The sequence below is a fragment of the Denticeps clupeoides genome, chromosome 17 (assembly GCF_900700375.1).
Source record: "Denticeps clupeoides chromosome 17, fDenClu1.1, whole genome shotgun sequence".
NCBI lineage: Eukaryota > Metazoa > Chordata > Actinopteri > Clupeiformes > Denticipitidae > Denticeps > Denticeps clupeoides.
This window is the reverse complement of record NC_041723.1, coordinates 7476374-7498061: the sequence shown is the minus strand read 5'-3', so window position 1 is coordinate 7498061 and position 21688 is coordinate 7476374. Positions and strand designations below refer to the sequence as shown.

The 21688-nt window shown below is 42.5% G+C and overlaps 1 protein-coding gene across 2 annotated transcripts in view; it reads right to left on the bottom strand.

Moving 5' to 3' along the window:
* Window positions 1-980: 980 nt before the first annotated feature.
* mgat4c (mgat4 family member C) overlaps window positions 981-21688 on the bottom strand; it is a 98457-nt gene continuing 77749 nt past the window's right edge. For both annotated transcript variants that reach the window (XM_028959151.1, XM_028959150.1), the window contains exons 5-7: window positions 6417-6568; window positions 5022-5169; window positions 981-4415 (exon numbers count right to left, since the gene is read on the bottom strand). In XM_028959151.1, coding sequence (XP_028814984.1) covers window positions 3259-4415; window positions 5022-5169; window positions 6417-6545 — 1434 coding nt within the window. In that variant the 5' untranslated portion in view covers window positions 6546-6568 and the 3' untranslated portion in view covers window positions 981-3258. The remainder of the gene's footprint in view (window positions 4416-5021; window positions 5170-6416; window positions 6569-21688) is intronic.

Here is a 21688-nt window from a genome sequence, read left to right as displayed (position 1 = left end):
CAAATAGGCATCATTTTTATATTCTTGATCAAATTGATCTTCTATCGCATTAAGTTTATTTTATGTTTATTGTTTTATGTTACATAAAAATTAAAGTAAAAAGCCCCACCTCACAACTTTGTTTCGGAGCAGAAAAGTAGGCAACATTGGATCAAAGAGCTGAAATCCTGGCCAGCACTACGAAATCATTACATATGTATTAAGAAGGCAGGAAGCGTATGAATATATGAATGAATAATGCATGAGACCATGTTTGCTGTAGGCTGCAGCATGATAAGAGTCAATGACATTTGAAATAGGTTCAAGAGTCTAAAACTACTTTAAATATCACACCGTTTTATGTTTATTCCCATGGCAATAAGGATTCCCAAACTGTACAGACGGCATTTATTAGTAAACACTTGTAAAGCAAAAGTATGTCCAGAACACATAAAATACTGCAAATATTCTCATACGTTAGTCTCCAGACACCCACAGACAACATTGGAGGCCAGTAATAATGTGAACGATGCCAGTTTTTTTTTTTTTTTTTTTTCTCTTGTAGCACCATCCAGTGAATGGGCGTATAATAGAAAAGAGAGGAAAGAAAATAGCAGCCACAAAACTGTAAACTTATAGAGATACAGAGTTTATACACTTCTCAAGGTTGCGTTCGCATTCATGTTGCTCAAACGCTTGATCTCTACAGTATTTAGGTACAACTCACAAATGCAAACCGTTGAATTGATAGACGTAAAAAAAAAGGTTATTTTACAGTATACAGTACCATGTGATGAACGTTGCAGGAATGTTAGGGGATACGACACAACACTACACTTTCACACGTTCTCTCCACTCCGGCCAGTATGCAGCTTGTGAGGTGAGATGTAAGCCATTGTAAGGTAGTATTGGTAGATATAAAGTTACAAAAACCCAGATACAGTACGTCGCCAGCAAATCTCAAACATAGACACAAATAAACAAGCCGTTGATCCTTAATATGACAGGGCTATTGTTTATTCTTATTTTTTATTTTTTTTGTAAATCGCTACAAGTTCCTATTCAGATGCATGCATGTTATCATTCAGAACAAGCCTTTGCTGTGAGACCTCCGAAAGGTTTTTTGTTTTTGCACTCTGACCACTCAGATATAGTCATCATGTACACACACCGGTTAAATGATCAGTTGTGTCTAATCTGTGCTTCTGTAATCAATCAGAACTGAACTAATAGAAAAAAATAACACAATGAATAAGATTCTGCATTTTTCAATTCAATTCTGTCTCTATACGCAGTCGCACAGATTTTACTGCTTGTCTTTTCCCTGTGGGATCTTCAGGTGTGAGTCGGACAAGACACACACAGGGTGTGCAGCGGCGACAAGTTTCCCGCAATCACGTGAACGTAAATATCAGTGAACGCGTCAGCTTATAGCATGTTTAATTCTTTTTTTTTTTTTTTTGGGGGGGGGGGGGGTGGGGGGGGGGGTGGGGGGGGTGAAGTTGACATTTAAATGATATTTCACTGGATCGAGCATTCCGTGGACCCAGCAAACCATGCAAATTTAATACTAATGATCAACAGCAAGACCCAGTTTCCCAAAAGCAAGCATGATTATAGCTGAGTGAAAATATGTCTGATGGCCTCTCTGGAATATTATAATATTTTTTTCACCCCCTTTGGAACATAGAACCTCTCTGAATGATAATAAGAAAAGTAAACTATGAACTGAATCCTAATCAATGTGCTCCACACAGATGAAAAAAATGAGATGAGAACAATTTATGAATTCTTGTAACTTGTGCAATTCATACAGTATATTCATACAATCGCCTAGTTATCATGTAAACATTGACATTATTGCATTATTAGTACAGTTCTAGTTCTGTTTTCATGTTCTTCTCACAGACTGAGATTTCATGAAGAGTTGAGGTCATGGTGTACCTCTGGGTGTCCTTGTAAGTACATAACACTGGTCAAAAGGGTCTTATTTGTATTTATATCAATGATATATAAAGAAATACGAACACATACTCAACAGTACAAAACACGCAATTACACAACAGAAAACTTGAATGTTATCGGGAGATGTTGTTGCTGTAACTTTGAGGAAAGCGAGCCGAGCACTTTCCAATTTACTTCAGTTGAATTGTACTTGGGTAAAAAGAAAAAAAAAGATCAGGTCTACCTCATTTGTCACTGTAAGCCTCAATCATGGCTCCTCACTCGAAGGAGGAAAACAAAGATTGCGCTCCCAGGCTTGAATCTGATGGAACACGCCAGCAGAGGAGCATGGCAATCTCGTCCCAGGTGACCCTGCGACTCTGGACTGATTCAATAAACAGCAGCTTTCATACTGCTCAGGGGGAACAAAATGAAGACTGTTGACTAAACTCATGCCACAGTTCACTAGATATTCAAGGTATTGACCCTGCGCTGGTGGACAGAATGGCATATTAAAAAATTGCAGGCAATTCAGAATAGAAATCTGAAAATAATAGTTAAGTAAAAATGTGTTATATCTGTAACAGGCAAATATCGAACATCGCTACAGTTCCAGGGCTACAATTGGATCTTGAGGAAACAGCAGAAAACATAGAACTAAAGCAGGGTGGAATGACAGGCCAGGCGAGTTTACCTATTAAGTCAAAGAAAAATGATGAACAAAACATTTTACAGAACAGCAAGATTATGGGCCCTAATTTCAAGAATGCACATGACTACATTCCAGAAAGTTCTGCATTAATTTACTAATATAATATAATATAAATGTACTTTTAAATTCTGATATTAAATAAATGCATGGACTGAAATTTTCATTTCTTGCCTGCCTTTGGGGAAACAGCAGAGGCTGAATTCAGACACTCTGAGAACCATGTTTTCTGGAGCAGAGAGCCAGAGCTGCATATGCTAATAGTAGAGGGTCTGGATGCATTTCGTTTGCAGTTTCTGTCAAAGAAATGCTGCAAAATTGGCTCTTTATACAGAATATAGACATTCTGCATAATACATTACTTTACTAAGTAGTGTCCATTTTTATGTTGTCCTTTTCCCCTTCAACTGCTGATTAATGATTATTGATTATCCTCCATATAGGTGCCTTTAGGGGAACAAGCCCAGGAACCCTACAGTGCCAAGTGCCTTGAAATTAGGGCCGATTGTGTTTAACTGCAAAGATCTCTCTCTGTATAAAAATGATGTGTCAGTCAGACCAATCCAATACATGAAAGAAGAAATGAATAAATAGTTGTGCTAGCAAATTGCAGATTTGTCAAGTCCTCATTGGTTTGGTGGCTGTGTAGTCCACAAGCTTATACTCCTAATAATCAGCCATTCTTTCTGACTGGCTGTTACCACAATACGGACACAATCAATGTCAAAAGAAATCTTGTGGTCCACGTCTTGGACCTCGATGTTCCCATTTTTAAATTCACCCAGAGTTATGTATGAACTGCACTGCCTCCCCTTTTTAGTTCCCACCACCTTTTCACCGACCTCCAGGGCGCCGTGGTGCAGTATATCATTCTGGCGATCATCAGTGCCTGTGGTGATCTTGATTTTGCTAATTTTCGTAGCTTTTGGGAACACAATGACATAGAAGTCTCCAGTGGCTGGCGCCTTTCCCCAGAAATACTCGTCTACGCTGCTGTAAGCCTTGGCAGTATCGTAGTTCTCAAACACGTTGATGTTTGTGTACAGGGTGGCAGGAGGGTTGTCAGGGATGTCGAGTGAATCCTCCTCAAAGTCGTCATCCTTCAGCTTGTTCTCTGCCCCCTTGTAAGAGGAGTAGTAGCCCATGTGCTGAAATAAGGAGGGCTTAAATCGGATTGCATCTTTCTGGGCCAGGAGTCCCCGGAAGTGAATCAGAAGCCAGTCGCATGGCATTTCCTGGTAGAACATGAGCAGGAAGTGAGCCAGCCGTGGCAGGTCCTTGGAATGGTAGAGCTTCCCTATGTAGCCAAGCTTGGAGAACTCCAGTGTCACCCAGTAGGACCCATCTCTGGACGTGACAACCTTTTTCAGAGCCGTGAGGAAGTTCCGAGAGCAGCGGACATCGTCCTCCAGCATCATGTAGAAGTGGGACAGATTGGTGCAAAAGTTCAGCAGGAAGGCGTAATCTACATTCTGCTTTGAGCGAAAGCGAACCCGGTCTTCTGGGTCATTGTAGTTCCTCTTCAGTCCCTCCAGGGAAGGGTAGTACTCCTCAGGAGCGTGGATCACCAGGAGACGACCAGCGATGATATGGTGGGCAAACTTCCTGGAGATCTCCTGCACTAAGCTCTCGCACCAAGCCAGGTCAAAGTCGGCAAGGTGGACAACCACTACAATCTCTTTGAGCTCCTCATAGCTGGACTGGTCAAAAATGGACTTGATGGTCTCTATGAGGTAATTGCCACGTTTCCTTTTCACAGATGACAGTCCAATAGTGAGGTACTCTGTAAAGAACGGGAAAAAAACAAAACGTGTTTACCGGCCTGTCAGTTGCCACATGAAAGAGTGTATGTGCATCTGTGCTGTCATCATTCACTTTTTTTAATAAATTCGATTTATTCAACTTGCTACAATCATGAAAGACATGAGCGGGGGACAGAGGAACAAGGAGAGAGAAAAAGAGAAGTTGGACAGAAAGTCCACATATAGAGGTGGGAGAGGGTGGAGGAGAAAAAAAATGAGGTGGTGGGTTTGGAGAAGGAACGAACAGCACCATCTGCTTCTGTATCTGCTTAAACAGAAGAAGAAGCGCAACATCTGTATACATGACAGTAAATAATGATTGTTAAACATTATTTAACAGCACACGGTACTAATAATGTTCATGTTCGGCTGCCCCAGACAATGTGTCTGTGAGTACGTGTTTGTGCGCATGTGTGAGCCCTTATGTGTAGTCCTGAGTGCACATGTGTGTGTGAATGTGCCCACAAGGTTTCCCCATGTAAGTGGTTAATAGGGTTTGTGGTGGAGCAACAAGGCAACATGAATGAGGTCCAGTCAACAGAAATTACTCTGGTAAAATCAGTTCAAGTTCACAATGGTGCACTTACTCTTCCTCGGCAGTGGAGTTCCAGCAAGGTATCGGTACGTAACATTTATAGTTCCTGAAAAATTTGTGAGATCTTTGAAGGTGTGGACGTATCGTTCGGAATTGAGAGGATGCATTGACGTCTCTCTGAGCTGCCTCTTATCCTCTTCCTGCAAAAGGCAAAAATGCAAATTACATTACTTTGCCCATAATGTCAACAATATTTCCTGTATAACTTGAACAGTGAGGAAAATAAACATATCATAGTAAGGGTAATTGTCTCAAAGCTGAAAAACCATAAAAAATTATTTACTTATTTAATATGAATAAACATGATTATCAATATGAAACTGCACCATTCGACCAACACGTTAGATTCAATCCACTTGTCATTAAGGCCTTTAAAAGAAAACTAGAATAGAATAAAGTCGTGTTTAATGAAAATCATGTTTAAAGAAGAATTGCTGGTGTACATATAGCTGCTCTCTCCTTTCATCATGGTGCAGAGAAGTAAGATAAAATATGTGTGTAAATATTTCAGTTGCATGACTAATTAAGCACCCTCTAAAGATCGGTAGCTGGCATTGTATCAAATGACAAATGAAAGCAAATTGCATTGTTAAATTAACGATAAGAATGAGATTATAGCATATGGTGTGTGTTGACATTTCCCCAGAACGCGCCATTTCTGTGTCTGTAGCTTTAAATGCCAATGAGGAGGAGGGAGGCGGGACGAGGAAGAGAGCGGCCTATAAAAGTTTGCAGGCATTCTTGGAAATTGCATTATTAATACTTTCTGTTTGGCGCAAACAGGAAGTCATGTTGGTAATAATTTTCTCAGTGGTACTTCCGAGTCTCGCATGACGGTACCACACACCAAAAAAATTGTTCAGAGTTCAATGACGTTCAGAGTTCCTTTTTTTGAGGAGGGGCTGAAAATTCTCCAGATGGAGAAAGCATGACAAAGGGGGGCGTAACATTTCCCCTTATGATGACATAAGGGGAGACATTCCAGATCCAACCGTCTGAGCTGCTGCTCTCCGAACGACGAAGCAGAATGTCCAAAGCATGCTTTATACATATAAGGCTAGGGGAACTCATATTAATGTTGAATAATCTCAGAAAGTGAATGTTATGGGACCTTTAACAAACTTTTTAAACCAATTATTCAGTTACTTAATAAAAGAACACAGAACAATGTTCCTGAAAAGGCTGAAAGTGCTTCTGGTGGAAGCAGAAGCATGCTGCAGTTCTCTGAATCTATACTGATCATGGAGACTTGATGTAATTCGATCACAATGCTGGCCTCATGCATGTGAATTTGTGACTCTCCAGACACTGTTGGGTTATGTCAGATATTGGCTGTTCTAGAGGCTGTTCTAAATGCTATAAAGTTGAACTTTCAGGAGTTACTCACCAGCACATAGCCATCCTCAATATACAGGTTAACGAAGAGTAGAAACGTGATGAGAACTACCAGGAAAGGAATGGTGGATCGCTTTCGGAAACACCGCATTTTGTCTAGAGACTTCCACACTAGCCTCATGATGCCAATGCCTTGTTTAGAACCTGCAGAAAAAGCACAGAGAAAATTAGTGATGTGTGGACTTCCCATGGCCAAAGGTAACCAAACAAGGTGTTTAGAAATGACACGGTATGGCTCCTTTCATGCAAACCAATCACTCGCTATCCTTAACCGCTTAGTCCTGTTACTCAGGGTCATGGCTGCCAAAGCCCATCCTGGGGACTCACCCAGAGTGGGGCACAGCCCACCACAGGGTGCACACACATACACTCACACCTACAGTGAATTTAGAGTTGCCAACCCTCCTAGTGTACATGCCTTTGGAGAGTGGGAGGGCCCAGAGGAAACCCACAACACCAAAACCGGGAGTGCATGCAAACTCCACACACAAGGTCCGAGCCGGGATTCAAAATCATAACCTTGGAGGTGTGAGGCCACATCCCTAACTGCCATGCCGCCAAGGTGCCACTGAGGTGCCATTGAGCAAAAGCACCGTCCCCACACACTGCTCCCAGGCGCCTTTCATGGCTGCCCACTGCTCCCCGGGCGGGTGATGGTTAAAAGCAGAGGACACATTTCATTGTGTCACCATGTGCTGTGCTGCAGTGTTTCACAATGGCAATCACTTCACTTTCACTTCATATTAGAATCATTTGAATGTCACATCATGGCATGGTGACCCCAACTGTGAGAGCCTGGAAGTCCTGTGATGTGTGAGTTGGGGCCTCCATGCTTTTGCAATACAATACAGATAGTCCAGACTAAAACGTGGGAACACCTTGTCAACACCTTGAACTGTCATATTCCTCAGACATTTTTTGCAGCAACAAGTTTAGAAAAAGCCCACTGTCATCAGAGAATACACAGAGGGAGCGTGTAAAAATGTTACCCTTCTATCACGTACAGAATGAAGTGTCAGAATCTGGTCTGGAAGGGGTTACTCCGGACCAGAGTTTCGTGTTCGCCCTGTGTTACTATGTTTGCTGATTTTCACCAGTGTCCGCCTGTATAAGGCTGCCCTGCTCGTTTCTGTTCGCCATCAGATCATTGTCCGGTGATGTTCCCCTGTTGTGTGCTCCATGTAATAAACCCCTGTCTTGTGATGTTGTGCGTATGCATCCTCCATCCTCACCATTTTCAGCCATTTCTGCTTCAGTAGCTTTTCCCGTGGGATTAAATGAGAGGGTCTAGCCTTCTGTCCCCACATCAATGATCCTTGAGTGTCAAAGACCCTGCCACCCATTTATCGGTTGTTCTTTCTTTAACAGTTTTGGTAAACCCCACCCACTGCAGACAGCCAGCACCTGACAAGACCTGCTGTATAAGAAAATCTTCACCTTAAAATGATAATGTAATGAATGAATATGATCTTCATTGATGAGGAATGGCATTTCCTTCTGGTCAGTTGAATATACTTTGACGACAAAGCATGCAGTTTTATCTTATATACAATACATGTGCATTTCCTGTGCAGACTTTCCAAACTCGGCCCGGCAGGTACAACCGAAGGAACAATGACAAAATGTTCTTCTACAATCTCCTACAAGTACATCACAGTGGCCCTTTTTTCCAGACCGCTGCCAAACCACTTGAGATGTCTAATGGAATACAAAACATCTCAACTCTGGCTTTAATGAGCAGCAGCACATCGATCACCGAGACCTCAAGCCATCTGCAATGGGGAGTAGGCAAGTCAACAAGTCCCTGCGAACAGCCTGGAGCAATTTTCTTTTTAAGTCTAAGACACATTGAAATTTGGCACAACGTAAATAGAAGCACATATTACAGTAAAAAAAATACATATTTGATCGACTAACAAAATAAAACATTTATGAGAGTGTGTTAGCTGGGCAACAAAAGGACAGTAATAAGGGTCCATTCACACAGTTCAGTAAAGAACCACAGTTGCACAATTGGGTCGTTTTAAACACGTCCGGTCACATGGCTCCAGACTTATTCTGTGCAGCCAGCACAGCTCATTTCAGTAATTTAGTTCAAACCCAGTGGCAGCAGCCGAGTCTGCCAAAACCACAGCTGTGGAGACCTGCCGCACATCGCAGATGAACACCCAGAACCTGGACCCTCGCACGTCCAACCCATCCAACCGCAGTAACATGCCACGTTCTACACGGCATAAACAGATGGCCACGCATCACATGAGCTGTGTGCGAACATGTCGCAGCATCATATCTTAACACGTTACATCACTGGAGCCCAGCATAAATACACATGCTTTATACATTTTATTCTAATAAAAACATGCCATCTGTCATGTCAGCCACCTAGCCGTGGTTCCAGCACCGCAGACTGATTATTCCGGGCTTTTTCCCATGCATGGTCATGTCTTCCTCTCATTATCCTGAGTGTTTGCACACATTAGTCTGTTTATATATCCCTTTCTCGACCTTGAGTATGTGCTAGTCGTTTTGATGCATATTGAAAAGTGTGTGGCCATACTGCTTTCTGTAATTATTAATAATTTAACACGGTTCCATTATTATTCAGCATTAAAATAAATGAAAGCGTCACCACAGGTTCTAACCTTTATATCACGATCACACACTCCCAAATTGACATACTAAGGAGCCATGCCGGGTCTGCGGCTCAGTATTTAAAAAAGTAAAAAATAAAAACAATATATAAATAAGTCAACTAAATAACCACGGTGTCCTTGATGTTCTCACCCTCTCCAGTGTGGGCGTGACACACCGGCCCTACAAGTGTAATTATTTCGGCCACGTTTCCATGTACCCCATGCAGCCCATGGCCTCGTCTCCACACGCGGGGCGGTTTACATAAACAGGCCCGACTCCAAACCCACACCGCACCACAATTTAAATCCGTCGCCTCCCACGACGCTCTCCCCAGACGAGCAGGCGAGGACACGAAGCAGCACTGCGCCAAGCCAGTCTAATCTGAAGTAGTTCAAACATCGGGTGGATCAGACGCAGGCAAATGCAAATGCGTCCAAATAAATCGGAAAAAAAAAAAAAACCTGCCAAATAATAAAAAGAAATTACCATCAATATGCATTTCTCATTCCTCTGCGAAGGCGCCTGTACAATCTGCGCCCTGAAAATTATACTCTGCTAACATCTGTAGACGTGCATAAACACTAAAAGAGTGCGAGTGAAGGATGAATGTAGATGACGCGTAGCCTCACCCCACGAGTGCTGGAGTGGCAGCGGGTTCCATTAGACGCAGCGCTTAAGCAGAGGACCCATACGTCCTGCGTACCTGCCAATTTTAGTTTCCTCGAGTGGGTCTGGCACAGTTTTCCAGGCCTGCAAAAAGGGCGCATGCACACACACGTGCACACGAATCCGAATTCATTATCAATGAGCTTCTGGACAGAATTCCAAACCGTGGTGGCCCAGGACTTTAAGATTGAGTAGAAACTGAGAAATCCATTAAATGCCATTTTTCTCCTTAAGCAGCGCCTGACAGGTTTCGGAAGGCGGACGAAAAAATGTGAGGAGAACAAAGAACCTTTCATCTGCTGAATTATGATGATTCATTATGTGATGTATTGCTCGCATTTATTAACACATTTTTTTTCCCCGTTGTCTTCAAAGTTTGCAGATCACACGGCTCGGCCGATCTGACAAATTGTCGCCCAATGACCTCCCGCTCTCGCTCCCCCGCCTTGTCCTCGCGATGCAGAGGCAACTGATCGTGGAGTGGGTGTCAGTCCCCCCCAGCGGTGCGTCCGGGGGACAACGACTTCAGAAGTTCCCGAAACAAGACGCTTCCCCAGCGAGAGCAAAGCAATTACAGTCACGTCTGATGTTCCACACAAGGCCCGGGAAGAAAGAGGGCAAAAACAAATCCGTTTACAGAGAGGGAAATAGCTGGAGATGCAGCTGAGTGACATGCAATTTTTATTATGAGTAAGTGGCTCCGCGGAGGGCAGCTGTGTGAGTAGCAGGAAGCCTCTCAGCCTCTCATGCAACAGGACAGAGGCGAGATCACGCCGAGAAGCCATACCTTTCGCGGCCATTCGCGACCAGAAGACCCAGGTTCAAACCCCACTTACTACCATTGTGTCCCTGAGCAAGACACTGTAAATACTGATTGTAAGTCGCTCTGGATAAGGGCGTCTGATAAATGCCGCAAATGTATGTAAATGTAAATGTAGATTGCAACTTTGCAGGAACGGTGCACATCGTCGCCATGCATTCGAACAAACCGTACCCTCACACACACCACATGCAGTTGGCCTGCGCCAACCCACTGTCCACGCATGCTAATGCTGTTGCGGCGAGGTGTTAATGCACTCGTTATGAGGGGTGCCTACACAATCACCGTCTGGTCCAGTCTTCCCAGGCATGGCACAGAGGAGAGAAAAGAGGCGCCACACAATTTGCCGAACCTTCCAGATTCCCTCATCAACAGAAGACAGAACAGATAAAAAAAAGTACAGTTTCCATCTCCAGTGAAGACTCATGAAAAGCCGATAGAACGCAGCCTCGCTTTGAACCGGTCGGGAGGGTGGCGTGCAGTACCTGCCTTAATGTGAAAACAGTTATGAAAAAAACCATTTTGACTTGGAGAGAAACAGATTAATAAAGCCGGCGGTGGAAAGCAATTTTCCCCACATTTGATCTTGTTATCTGTTTTACATTATTTCTCCTGGGTATCCTGCAACTCACAGATACACAGCACTGCACAAATAATCAATTAAGCCCCCAGATACCCTGGCATTCGCCAGTCGCTTTGTGTCAGACCTTCAGACACTTAAATAGATTTTTTTGCCGCAACAATAGGAGTCAGAATGGAAAAATACCACGGCCTTGCGCTGAGAGCGGTACAGCTGTTCGGAGGAGAATAATAAGTGCTTTTGTGCATAAAAGAAAAATTCAGATATGTTTTATTAATTAAGAAAAAAAGAAGCCAGTCTATTCGTCGGTAAGGACACTGTGATATCATTTCTCTAAATCCACAAGTGTGTGCCTAACAACGGGAATGCTGGATTAGAACATGCCTCTCCAAATTTCTAGTGGCTGGTCGCACAAGTTTAATAGTTGGCTCAATTAACATCCTTAAACTGCTGTTGTCGTGACAACCCCCTGATGTTGGATCCAATCAGAATGTTTCTGCTATATTTATATAAAAGTGAAGGTACACATTTTGCATTAACCATATTTACACAGACACACAGATAGCCACCAAACAGGAACCCATGAGACACTAATAAAATGACAGAATGTGGACGGGACACTAATAAATTACAGATAAAAAAATCAAGGTAATCAGAGAGCACAAGGCAAGGATGAAAAATTGGACCGGAGATGTCCTATGTTCATCATCTTATTTAGTAGTAAATTGCTCTCTTGGTTTCTCACAACCTTAAGTTAGACAAGAAGGGCAAGAGGTGCGACTCTGTGGAATCAGATTCATGAATTATATTTCTGTTCTCAATGTTTCCTGTAATAGTATGTATTTAAAGTATGCATAGTCTCCATAGACCTATCTGGATGTATTAGGAAAAAAATGGCAGGCATGGCTCAGCCTGGTGGAATTTACAGTGGACTTGTTTATGTGTACAAGCAAACAGAAGTGTGACCCGGTGATGGCACATCCAAAAACAAATGTTTGATATCCTGGATTTAATTTATCGCACGTATCTGCCTGAGGTGGCAAAGTAGTCACGTTCATTATTAACTGCTTCCAATGATTTAATGAAACAGCAAATAAGAAATCGAATTATGCTTTAATGAAATACTCATTACTTCATGATGCAAAACATTCATTTTGGTCGGATGGGTTTCAGAGTTCAGAAAAAAAAAAGAGTGCGTTGTGTGTCTGTGTGTGGGTGTGTATTATCCAATGTGTGATATCTGCTGAAATCCACACATCCACTCACTCTCTAGCCTTCTCTTTATCATTTTCACTCATAGTCACAAGCTCGGCGCAGGAAGCGCGGTGGAGCCTCTGGAGAGAGCCCAAACACATGTAAACAGCTCCTACCACACCAGTCCTTCTGTCTGCCTGTCACCGCACAACAAACTCGCACTCGGGCGGAGGGGACAGAGGGAGAGACAGAGCTGGAAAATGAGAAAGAGGGAGCCGGAGCAAGGCGGCAAACGAGAAAGAGATCTCGACAAGAAAGTTAGCAGAGCTGTCAGGGAGGCCTGGCAAATGAGGGCCCTCACAAGAGCCAGCTGACTCACTGCTTCTGGAGGTGTGTGTGTGTGTGTGTGTGTGTGTGTGTGTGTGTGTGTGTGTGTGTGTGTGTGTGTGAGCACCATAACACCTACATAACAAGTCTACTGAAATAATAAATGCAACGTGATTACACTGCAATAATAATGCAAATGTCTGTGACTGTAAATCAACACAATGTAAAACAATAAAACGATGAACGGATTCTGAAGTTCAAAAAGGTTCAAAGTTCAAAGCTTACAAGGTACTATGAAATTCTTGCTTTCATTTTTCTTCACTGCCAAGACATTTAACGACTGACGTAATTTAACAGTGAAACCTCACAATAAATTAATTTACTCATAATTTACTCATAAATTGACTGCAATGAGTCATTGTTTCGGTGTCACCTTGGAAAGAAACATCCGCACCCATATTCCCAGTTCTGTGGATGTGTGCATTATTGAATATCCTCAGAACAACAAGGTTGTGCAGTCTGTGCTCAGTGCTGAGTGTCGGCGGACTCCTGCTGAGACATGCTGAACACAGCGGTGACAGCAGACCTGTCTGTGATCATGCTCTCTGTCTGAGCCACAGGTGACGGGGCCACACTGTTTGCACCTGGAGGCGGGGCGGGGCGGCGGTGCTCAGCACCACGCTGGACATCCTCAGATAGAGTTGGTCTCACTGTCAATCTGCTCCGCTGCCCCGTGAGGCCTTGAGGAGCGATGAAGTAGTACAGGAGACAAACTCGAGGGGACAAAACCCCTGAACACAAACATTTTGTGAAATCTAGAATTTCTATGCACTCGTGCCACTGCTCATCCCCAAAACGCAGCAAAAGCAGAAACAGTTTAAGCAAAGTACAGTGACAAAAGTGCTGGTGACTGGGGATCCTAACATGCATTTCTGGTGGCTGCTGAGAGAAACAATCGCCTGGGGCATGCTACCAAGATGGCCAATGAGTGACAAGACATAGCCATGAGGTCTCTGCCTATGTTGCAAGCATATGGTCAATCTGAATTTAAACCCTGGACACAAATGTTTATATATATAAAATGATGATCCATGTCATATCAGCCACATATGAGCTGATGGGCATTTTTTTAAACCCCCGTAGACTGTGTCTGGTACGGGACAATAAACACTCGCCTGTAAAAAGGTGATTGAATGACATGATGGTTCTAATGTTGCTAAAAGTTTGTCAAAAATGTCATAATTTTTGTAACAAAAAAAATTGGCACTCTACCGTTACGGCATAATAATTGGTGTCAATTGAAACCTTTTAATCATGCCTGACAGATTTGTGTTTGTGTGTCAATATTCTCTGAAAACTAAAATTGCTTTCTTAAACTTTCAGGTCTACACCTCCCAGTGCACCCTGGTTTGGAACATGCTGTGTCGTCATCTTTGAAAGAGCCTCCAGTCAATATGATGTGACATTATGCAAGAACGGCAAAAACATTGCCCAATTTCTTTTTCATTGTCCCTTGCTTTGCCAATAATGATTTTCAGTTCTGCCTATGCTTGCTAGGATTTCAAAAAGCCTTTTAAAGGTGCTTTTAGTGTAACGTTTTTGAGCTGGAGTCAGATTTTTTGTGCTTGGTTTGACTGTGATGCTGGCACAGTCGAATCCTTTCACAACTTTTTTTTTTGCCCATCTTTCAGCTTGAGCTTTCGTGACAGTTGCGGCCCTCTGAGTCTCTGCCCGACTAGAGCGGTGCACCTCCGCGAGGCTTTTAATAAGTTCCCAAAAGGCATGCATCTGTTCTCCCAAATCAGCTCCAAAAACGGCACCATGCTTTGCGCTGACTCTCGAAAGGGGACCACATTTCGGAGGCAGCAGCGAAACAAAGCCAGGACTGTTCTCCTTCCAAAAACTACGGGCACCAGCTGGAGAAGTGGCGCTGCTTCAGGTGGCTACTAAAGACCAACATATTGATTTGAGCCTGAATGCACAACAAACCTGAAGGAAATGGGAAAGAAACTAGCACTCGGCAGCACGGTATTCTACGAAGCAACATTAATAGTGGAAAGGTCAAAATGCAACAATGTTTACCCAGGATGCCCTGTACAATTTTGGGGCCGAATGTTAGTGTGAATAATTCATGCCTGTACTGCTGCTTTGTGTTCATGCTTCCCGTGTGTTGCGGAGTTGTGTTTGATACCCACTGCTATGGTGAGCTAGGTAACTAAAGCAGTCTGAGATGCATTTATTTTATTATATTTTAGTGACGGGCTCCGCGATGGGGCGAGAAGACACGCTTGACACAGCGGAGAAGCTTGGAGAAGCCTTTATTAGCTAGCACCAACCAGGTACCAGCAGAAGAGGTTAACAGCAGGGCAACAGGGGAGGCATTCACCCAAGATCATTATACGCCCCCTGCCTGCTCCAGTTACTCCCCACTACCAGGCAACAGCACACTAAATCCCCCAATACTCACCCTAACAGTGGGTACAACTTTTACCTCACTAACCCCAGAGCCGGCCCTTATGATAATCAGGCCAGCCCTATTGGCTGCCAACGCTACAATATCATATTTATTATAATTCTAAAAATAAAACATCTAACATCTCTCCCAATGTCTTTGGGGAAAGTTTTAAGTACAAAAATGACTGCTTGGCAATAATCAAGAGTCAATAGGGGCAGTGGTGGCCTAGCGGTTAAGGAAGTGGCCCCGTAATCAGAAGGTTGCTGGTTCGAATCCCGATCTGCCAAGGTACCACTGAGGTGCCACTGAGCAAAGCACCGTCGCCACACACTGCTCCCCGGGCGCCTGTCATGGCTGCCCACTGCTCACTCAGGGTGATGGGTTAAATGCAGAGGACAAATTTCACTGTGTGCACTGTGTGCTGTGCTGCTGTGTATCACGTGTGACAATCACTTCACTTTCAATAGTAGTGATGCAATCTATTGAAATTCAATTTTACGTCTGTTATTGTGACAGCTTCTTTTTTGTGTGTGACATAGCTGATAGTTTAGGCACTAACGTTATGCTATGAAACATACCCACACAAACTGATTTATACACTCTTTGCACTTTAAAGTGTTTATGACTGAAGTCAACACACAATAAGGTGTAATGAGACACAGACTAATCTGTACACAAGGTGGTGCCCTCTGATGGCCACGAGGTGCCAAGCTGTGACAAAACCTGCCTCCCCACCCAGCCTGTGCATAAACTTTGATATGACCCCAGACCACATAAATTAATATATACATTCTCATGGGAAGGCATGTGTTAACCATGTGGGGGAACAACAAAAAAGAAAAAACATGATCAAGCATCGGGTGGCTTGATGGGGCCCGAGCGTCCAATTACGGGCCGGAAGATCGACCAGCTGTCATTGTTTGTTCTAACGTATGGTGTCTGTTGTTGTTTTTCCACCACCGTGCTGCAGTATGGCATAGCGAGCAGTGGGGCTGTTAGCAGCCATTCTACCTTTAAGGTCAGAGGGAAACATGAAAGGGTTTGAAATTCCATCAGTGCAGAGCGTAATGAGGGCGCGAGGCGGCGGGAGTGATTCATGTGCGAGCGAGCCTCTCGCAGGTCCCTCTCAGCAGTTAGCACTCTGACCCAGATTACAGCGGTGCCAGAGACCCACCGTGGAGGGCTGGAGATGTGGCCCCACGATGAGGATCACTCGCTTTCACCCATGTACAATGGCAAAGGAAAAAAAGCATCTCAGCAGCCACCCCACAGCATAAACACACACACATTTGCCCCTTCAGTATTTATCAAAACCGCCCCCACACCGCACCTATGTAGAGTTACATAGAAAGAAACACACACACAGTAGCACACATCTATGAACAATGGGTGCATAACAAATAGCAAGCAGCCCCATCCACACAGTCCACAGCCTCATGCTCACACACGTTTTCTCACACCTAGAAATGCATTCGCACATTCACCCACACACACAATACACACCAAAAACCTTCTCACACTCACGCATACAAATCCATTAAAATAATAAGAGCTCGCAAAACAGCAAAGCTCCCAAAAGCCATTGCTTCATAATGCACAAGAATGCTTCGGAAATTCACAATATGAAAAAAGAATAGCAAGATTAGCGCTGCCACTGAGCACCAATGAACATGGAGCATACAATATTGGCCCACGTGCTACTTTGCAAGAAATGAAGAGAGCCACGGGCTTTTGAAAAGCACCACCGATCTCCAAGCCATGTCTCTGAAATGAAAAAATGGATCAGAGGCTAATGTCCAGTGGCAGATAACGGGAAAAAAAGCACTATCTCCTCCTTGCATGCTTTGGGGAAACGGCAGGCCGGTGTTCTGGCATTCAGCTAAGCCCTGGGCCTTTTCCCGGAGTCCGGGCTCACACACACAGGCCACGTCCTCCCCAGGTAAAGGATGCTGAGCTTCAAAGACGACAGAGAAGAATAGACATTTCCATGGGGACATCTTTGTTAAAAGAGGTGCTTTCATGATGAGAAGCTTTCATGAATATTGGTTGAAGGTCTGGACTATTCACACATGCCTAGTCAATGACATTATAGCTCGACCTGGACTGAATCAGAGTAGAAGCGTTAACGTCACAGTATCTAAGATCAGGATGCTTCAATAATTCAAAGGTCGAATATTTACATTTACATTTACATTTACAGCATTTATCAGACGCCCTTATCCAGAGCGACTTACAATCAGCAGTTACAGGGACAGTCCCCCTGGAACAACTTAGGGTTAAGTGTCTTGCTCAGGGACACAATGGTAGTAAGTGGGATTCGAACCCGGGTCTTCTGGTTCATAGGCGAGTGTGTTACCAACTAGGCTACTACCACCCTTATATTAATATTTAGCAGCAGGTACTATATTCACTCAGAATCTAACATGCATGGCAAAGGATGAATGCATAGAGACAACAACAATAAAAGACATACAAATGATGCCACTGTGTTTCATTGTTTGGTGAACTTACATTGTAGGCCATAGTCTGTTTAATAGTGAAAGTAAGCATTTCCACATGCATTATTCAATTTGCAGAATTGTTCAGCATAAAAAGGCTTCAAAAGTGTGACATATATATGAATATGAAATGATCTGATGAGTCCAGATGTACCCTGTTCCAGCCTGATGGACACATCATGTTAAGGAGGGAAGCACATGAATTGGTCACCCACCATGCGTAGTCCCTACTGTACAAGCCTATGGAGGACACTTTATGATCTGTTGTGACTGCATTTGCTCAGGATGGGGTTCAGCAACATTATGTGGCAGTAAACTGAAGCATGGACGTATTTCAAGATGACACAGCTAGGATTCATTGGGCTCTAATTGCAAAAGAATGGTTCAAGGATCATAAAATTAGAGATATTTTCAGGGATAACTGCCCCAAATAGATTGGCTGACCTTAACCCCAATGAGAATCTGGACTCTGGAATCTGGACACGGCGGTTTAACTCTCCCATCCTCAGCACAAAATCTCGGTTAAAAAAAAAATTATATCAACTCTGGATGGAAATGACATTGCATTTGTTTACTGAAACAATGCCAAGAAGAATGGAAATCAAGGCTAAAGGCACTCCAATCAAATAATAGAGAGTTCAGCGTATAATGTGCATTTTCAGCATATTCAAGTGTTCCAATTGAAGCCATATTATCCCTGCACTAAATAACAAAATAAAAATTAATAACATTTTAATCAAAGCACTAAAAGTCTTGCACATTTGACATGGAAACAGCCACAGTCATGTGATGTCTATAGCAAATATCACATTTGCATATCTAATGTATATCTCTTCTTTTAACAAACATTGTTAAAGTATCAACTTGGTTTTGGAAATCACATACACACGTCATTACTCTACAAGATATACCAGCAAGCTAATTCATTATGTGACATTAGTAAATAGTCCATATGCACATTCCTCATCTTAATTAACATAAACCCAACTGGCATTTACATTAATTTGAGTGAATTATTGGGAAAAAAGTAAGAAAAGTTTTAGAATGGCAAACCTTTTACTTTTACCTAAGTAAATTTTATTGTTAGAAACTAGGTTTACAGAATGAAAACCAAATCCCAGTCTTTCATATCAACCCTTTTCGCATTTGGAAACATTTCGTGAAATGGTGCCTTAGGCCCCATTACATTAGGATTAAATTAGGATTAAAGTTGTCCACAATACACTGCGGACGATAATAAACTTTTCTTTCGCCCAGATGAAAATCACCGTGTTGGAGAGGTGAAGCTCTGTTTACGCGCCACGAATTTGAACATAATGTTGCCATATCTATGGTTAATCTACCATTACATTAGGCCCACTATACATTATCTGTAGCCAAAGGAAATAGCATCATCGTTTAGCGTTTTTTTTTAATATATCAATGCTAACATATTTAATTAGCATATATAAGATAGTGTGATATATATAAAAATATGAGATAATACAATCCAACTATTAGTATATTCTGGTATTTCCTAATAAAAAAATAAATAAAATATATATATATATGATAAAAATGAGATAATACAATCCAACTATTAGTCAGTACTTGAGTAGTCTTATCATTACATATTTTTGCACTGTTAATTGAGTAATTTTATGGATGACTTCTTTTTATTTTGGAGTTACACTACTCATACTTGAGTGAACGTTTTGGCCAATGTACCCACGTCTGAATATAAACCAAATCAGGTGATTTGGATGAATAAAATGGATGGACAGATGTCAGCAAGTTTTCCACCAATGCCAGTCTTACGGTTTCAGCACAGCCAGACAGTTGCACTTTACAGCTTTTATACCTTCGAGGCCAAGGTGAATGCTGAAATGTATTTACTTTGAAAGCACTGTCATATGTGCTTCCCCTATCCTCTCCCTTGGCCAGTCCATTCACACAAAGAAGATGCGGAAATCCTGACACATGCCCACTCACAGGCACACAACATCTTACCTTGCGGAAAATGACAAACTGTACTACATCTCTCCCCTAGGGCCTTTTATGAATATTTTATATGGTTTAGCATATGGGTTGACCAATCTGAGAGATGCAGCCTTATTGAGTGGACTCATTTCAGGCCTTACAGAGCAGCAGTTTCCTTTAAAAGCAAAGGCAGGAATTTTTTTTATCAGGCTTCCAGAAGGGTGACTCATTAGTAAAAGACTTGAATTACCTTCTAGGGGTTAAAATTTTCACAGACCCAGATAAATCAAATCTTTAATCACAAACCTCCTTCGAAGCGCTCCCATGGACCTCATACTTTCTTTTAACCTTTTGCCGTGTTATGATATTTAAAGATGATTAAAGTCCCTTGCAAGAGCAGATGTCATTGTAGCTGTTTAATCTGTTTGCATACACCCAGGATAAGCGGAATGTGCTAATTTATTATTTATCCAGGTCTGATACCAGACACTGAACGTGTGAATCTAAAATAAGCGCCCTTTTAGCTGAGAAAGTGTAGAACCTGCTCAAATTATGTGATTTTGTGATATGATCAGATCTAACATTATGACCACCCAGGTCTCACTTTTGGTAGAAAATCAGCCATGAGTTATCTGGCACCAGGCCCTACCACTATCAGATCTTTAAATTCTGTAAATTGTGAGGTGTCTCCACGGATTGGAGATGCTTGTTTGGACTGATATCAGGAAAAAAATTGAGGTTACATTTTCTCTTCAAACCATTTTTGTGACACGCAATAGTGCTGAAAAGGGACACTGTCATCAGTGAATACCATTTCCACGTGGGGAGTACTTGTACTTGGTCAGCATCGAGGTTTAGCTAGGTGGTACACGTCAAGGTAACATCTAGCACAGCAGACTGAAGGAACATGCCTTAAGAGCTTCAGGTCTGTAGATGCTATGGCCCAGCCGTGTCAAAGTCGCTCAGTTTTACATTTGCATTTTTATCTGCTTCAAACACATGAAGAACAAATATTCGCTTCCACATACAGTTGGGTACAGTGGATATGTGGGTACAGTTCCAGGTGCAATTGTACCCACATAATCAACGTTATTCACTTAACCTGTCATGATATTATGACTGATGGCTGTGTAATCATGTAAAATATGTCTTTTTCTGCTCTCGTGTACTTCTACCATGTCCTGTGGAGCCCCAAAGACACAACAAATCTAAATTTTCATTTAGCATGAATTCTTGTTTATTCATTTCTTTTTTGTCATGATCAAGACACAATAAAACATAATTTTGATCATTTCCTTGAGAGCTTGAGGCTAATGAGACAGAACTGTGATAATGACATATATCTCCACAAATCTACAGGAAACTTTATGGTCTGAGCCACTTTGTCATTGGATACATATACAGAAGGATGCATTAATTTAACTTCCGTTCAACCTGATGGATGGAACCTATGGAAATGTTCCATATTAGGTTTCCATAGTTCTTTCATTAATTCAGCTTTACCAACATGAACGATTCATACCATGCTGCGTAGAGGGACAGATGGATACCAGAGGAAAATATTGAGAAAATGGTCTGAGAAAAAAGTGACCGTGGGAAGAGTCTGGTAGATGGAAAAACATCATGCTGTTATCACTTAAAACAATGTTTCATCAACAAAACAAAGCAACATTTCATAATGTCATGATGATGATTTAAAAAAATGACTGGTTATAATGAGAAAACAACATTTGTGTCATAAAAATGACACAAATAACCTGAAAACATGAATGCATGACCTTTGAGGCCCTCCGTCGTATCCAGCGTCCCTTGGAAGAGTGCATGAGCAGAAAATGTCAGATGTATGATATGATTTTATAATTACATGCATGCACGGGAGGAGAAAGGCTATTGTCTCAAATTCCCAGCGGTGTTTGCGGCGCATAAGCGCGGCATCCCGGCGCATTTAGAAGTGAAAGCGCCGCCGCATGTTCCCGTGGCTGACAGAAAACCTGTTTTGTCTTTGAAGTGCTGGAGCAACCCTCAGGTAAAACAAAACGCATGTACTTCTTCCTTCCCTTTTTTGAACTTAAGAAAAGGAGAGAAAAAAGTTTTTGCTCTGAACCCCAGTAAAATTGGCTGTACGCAGGTC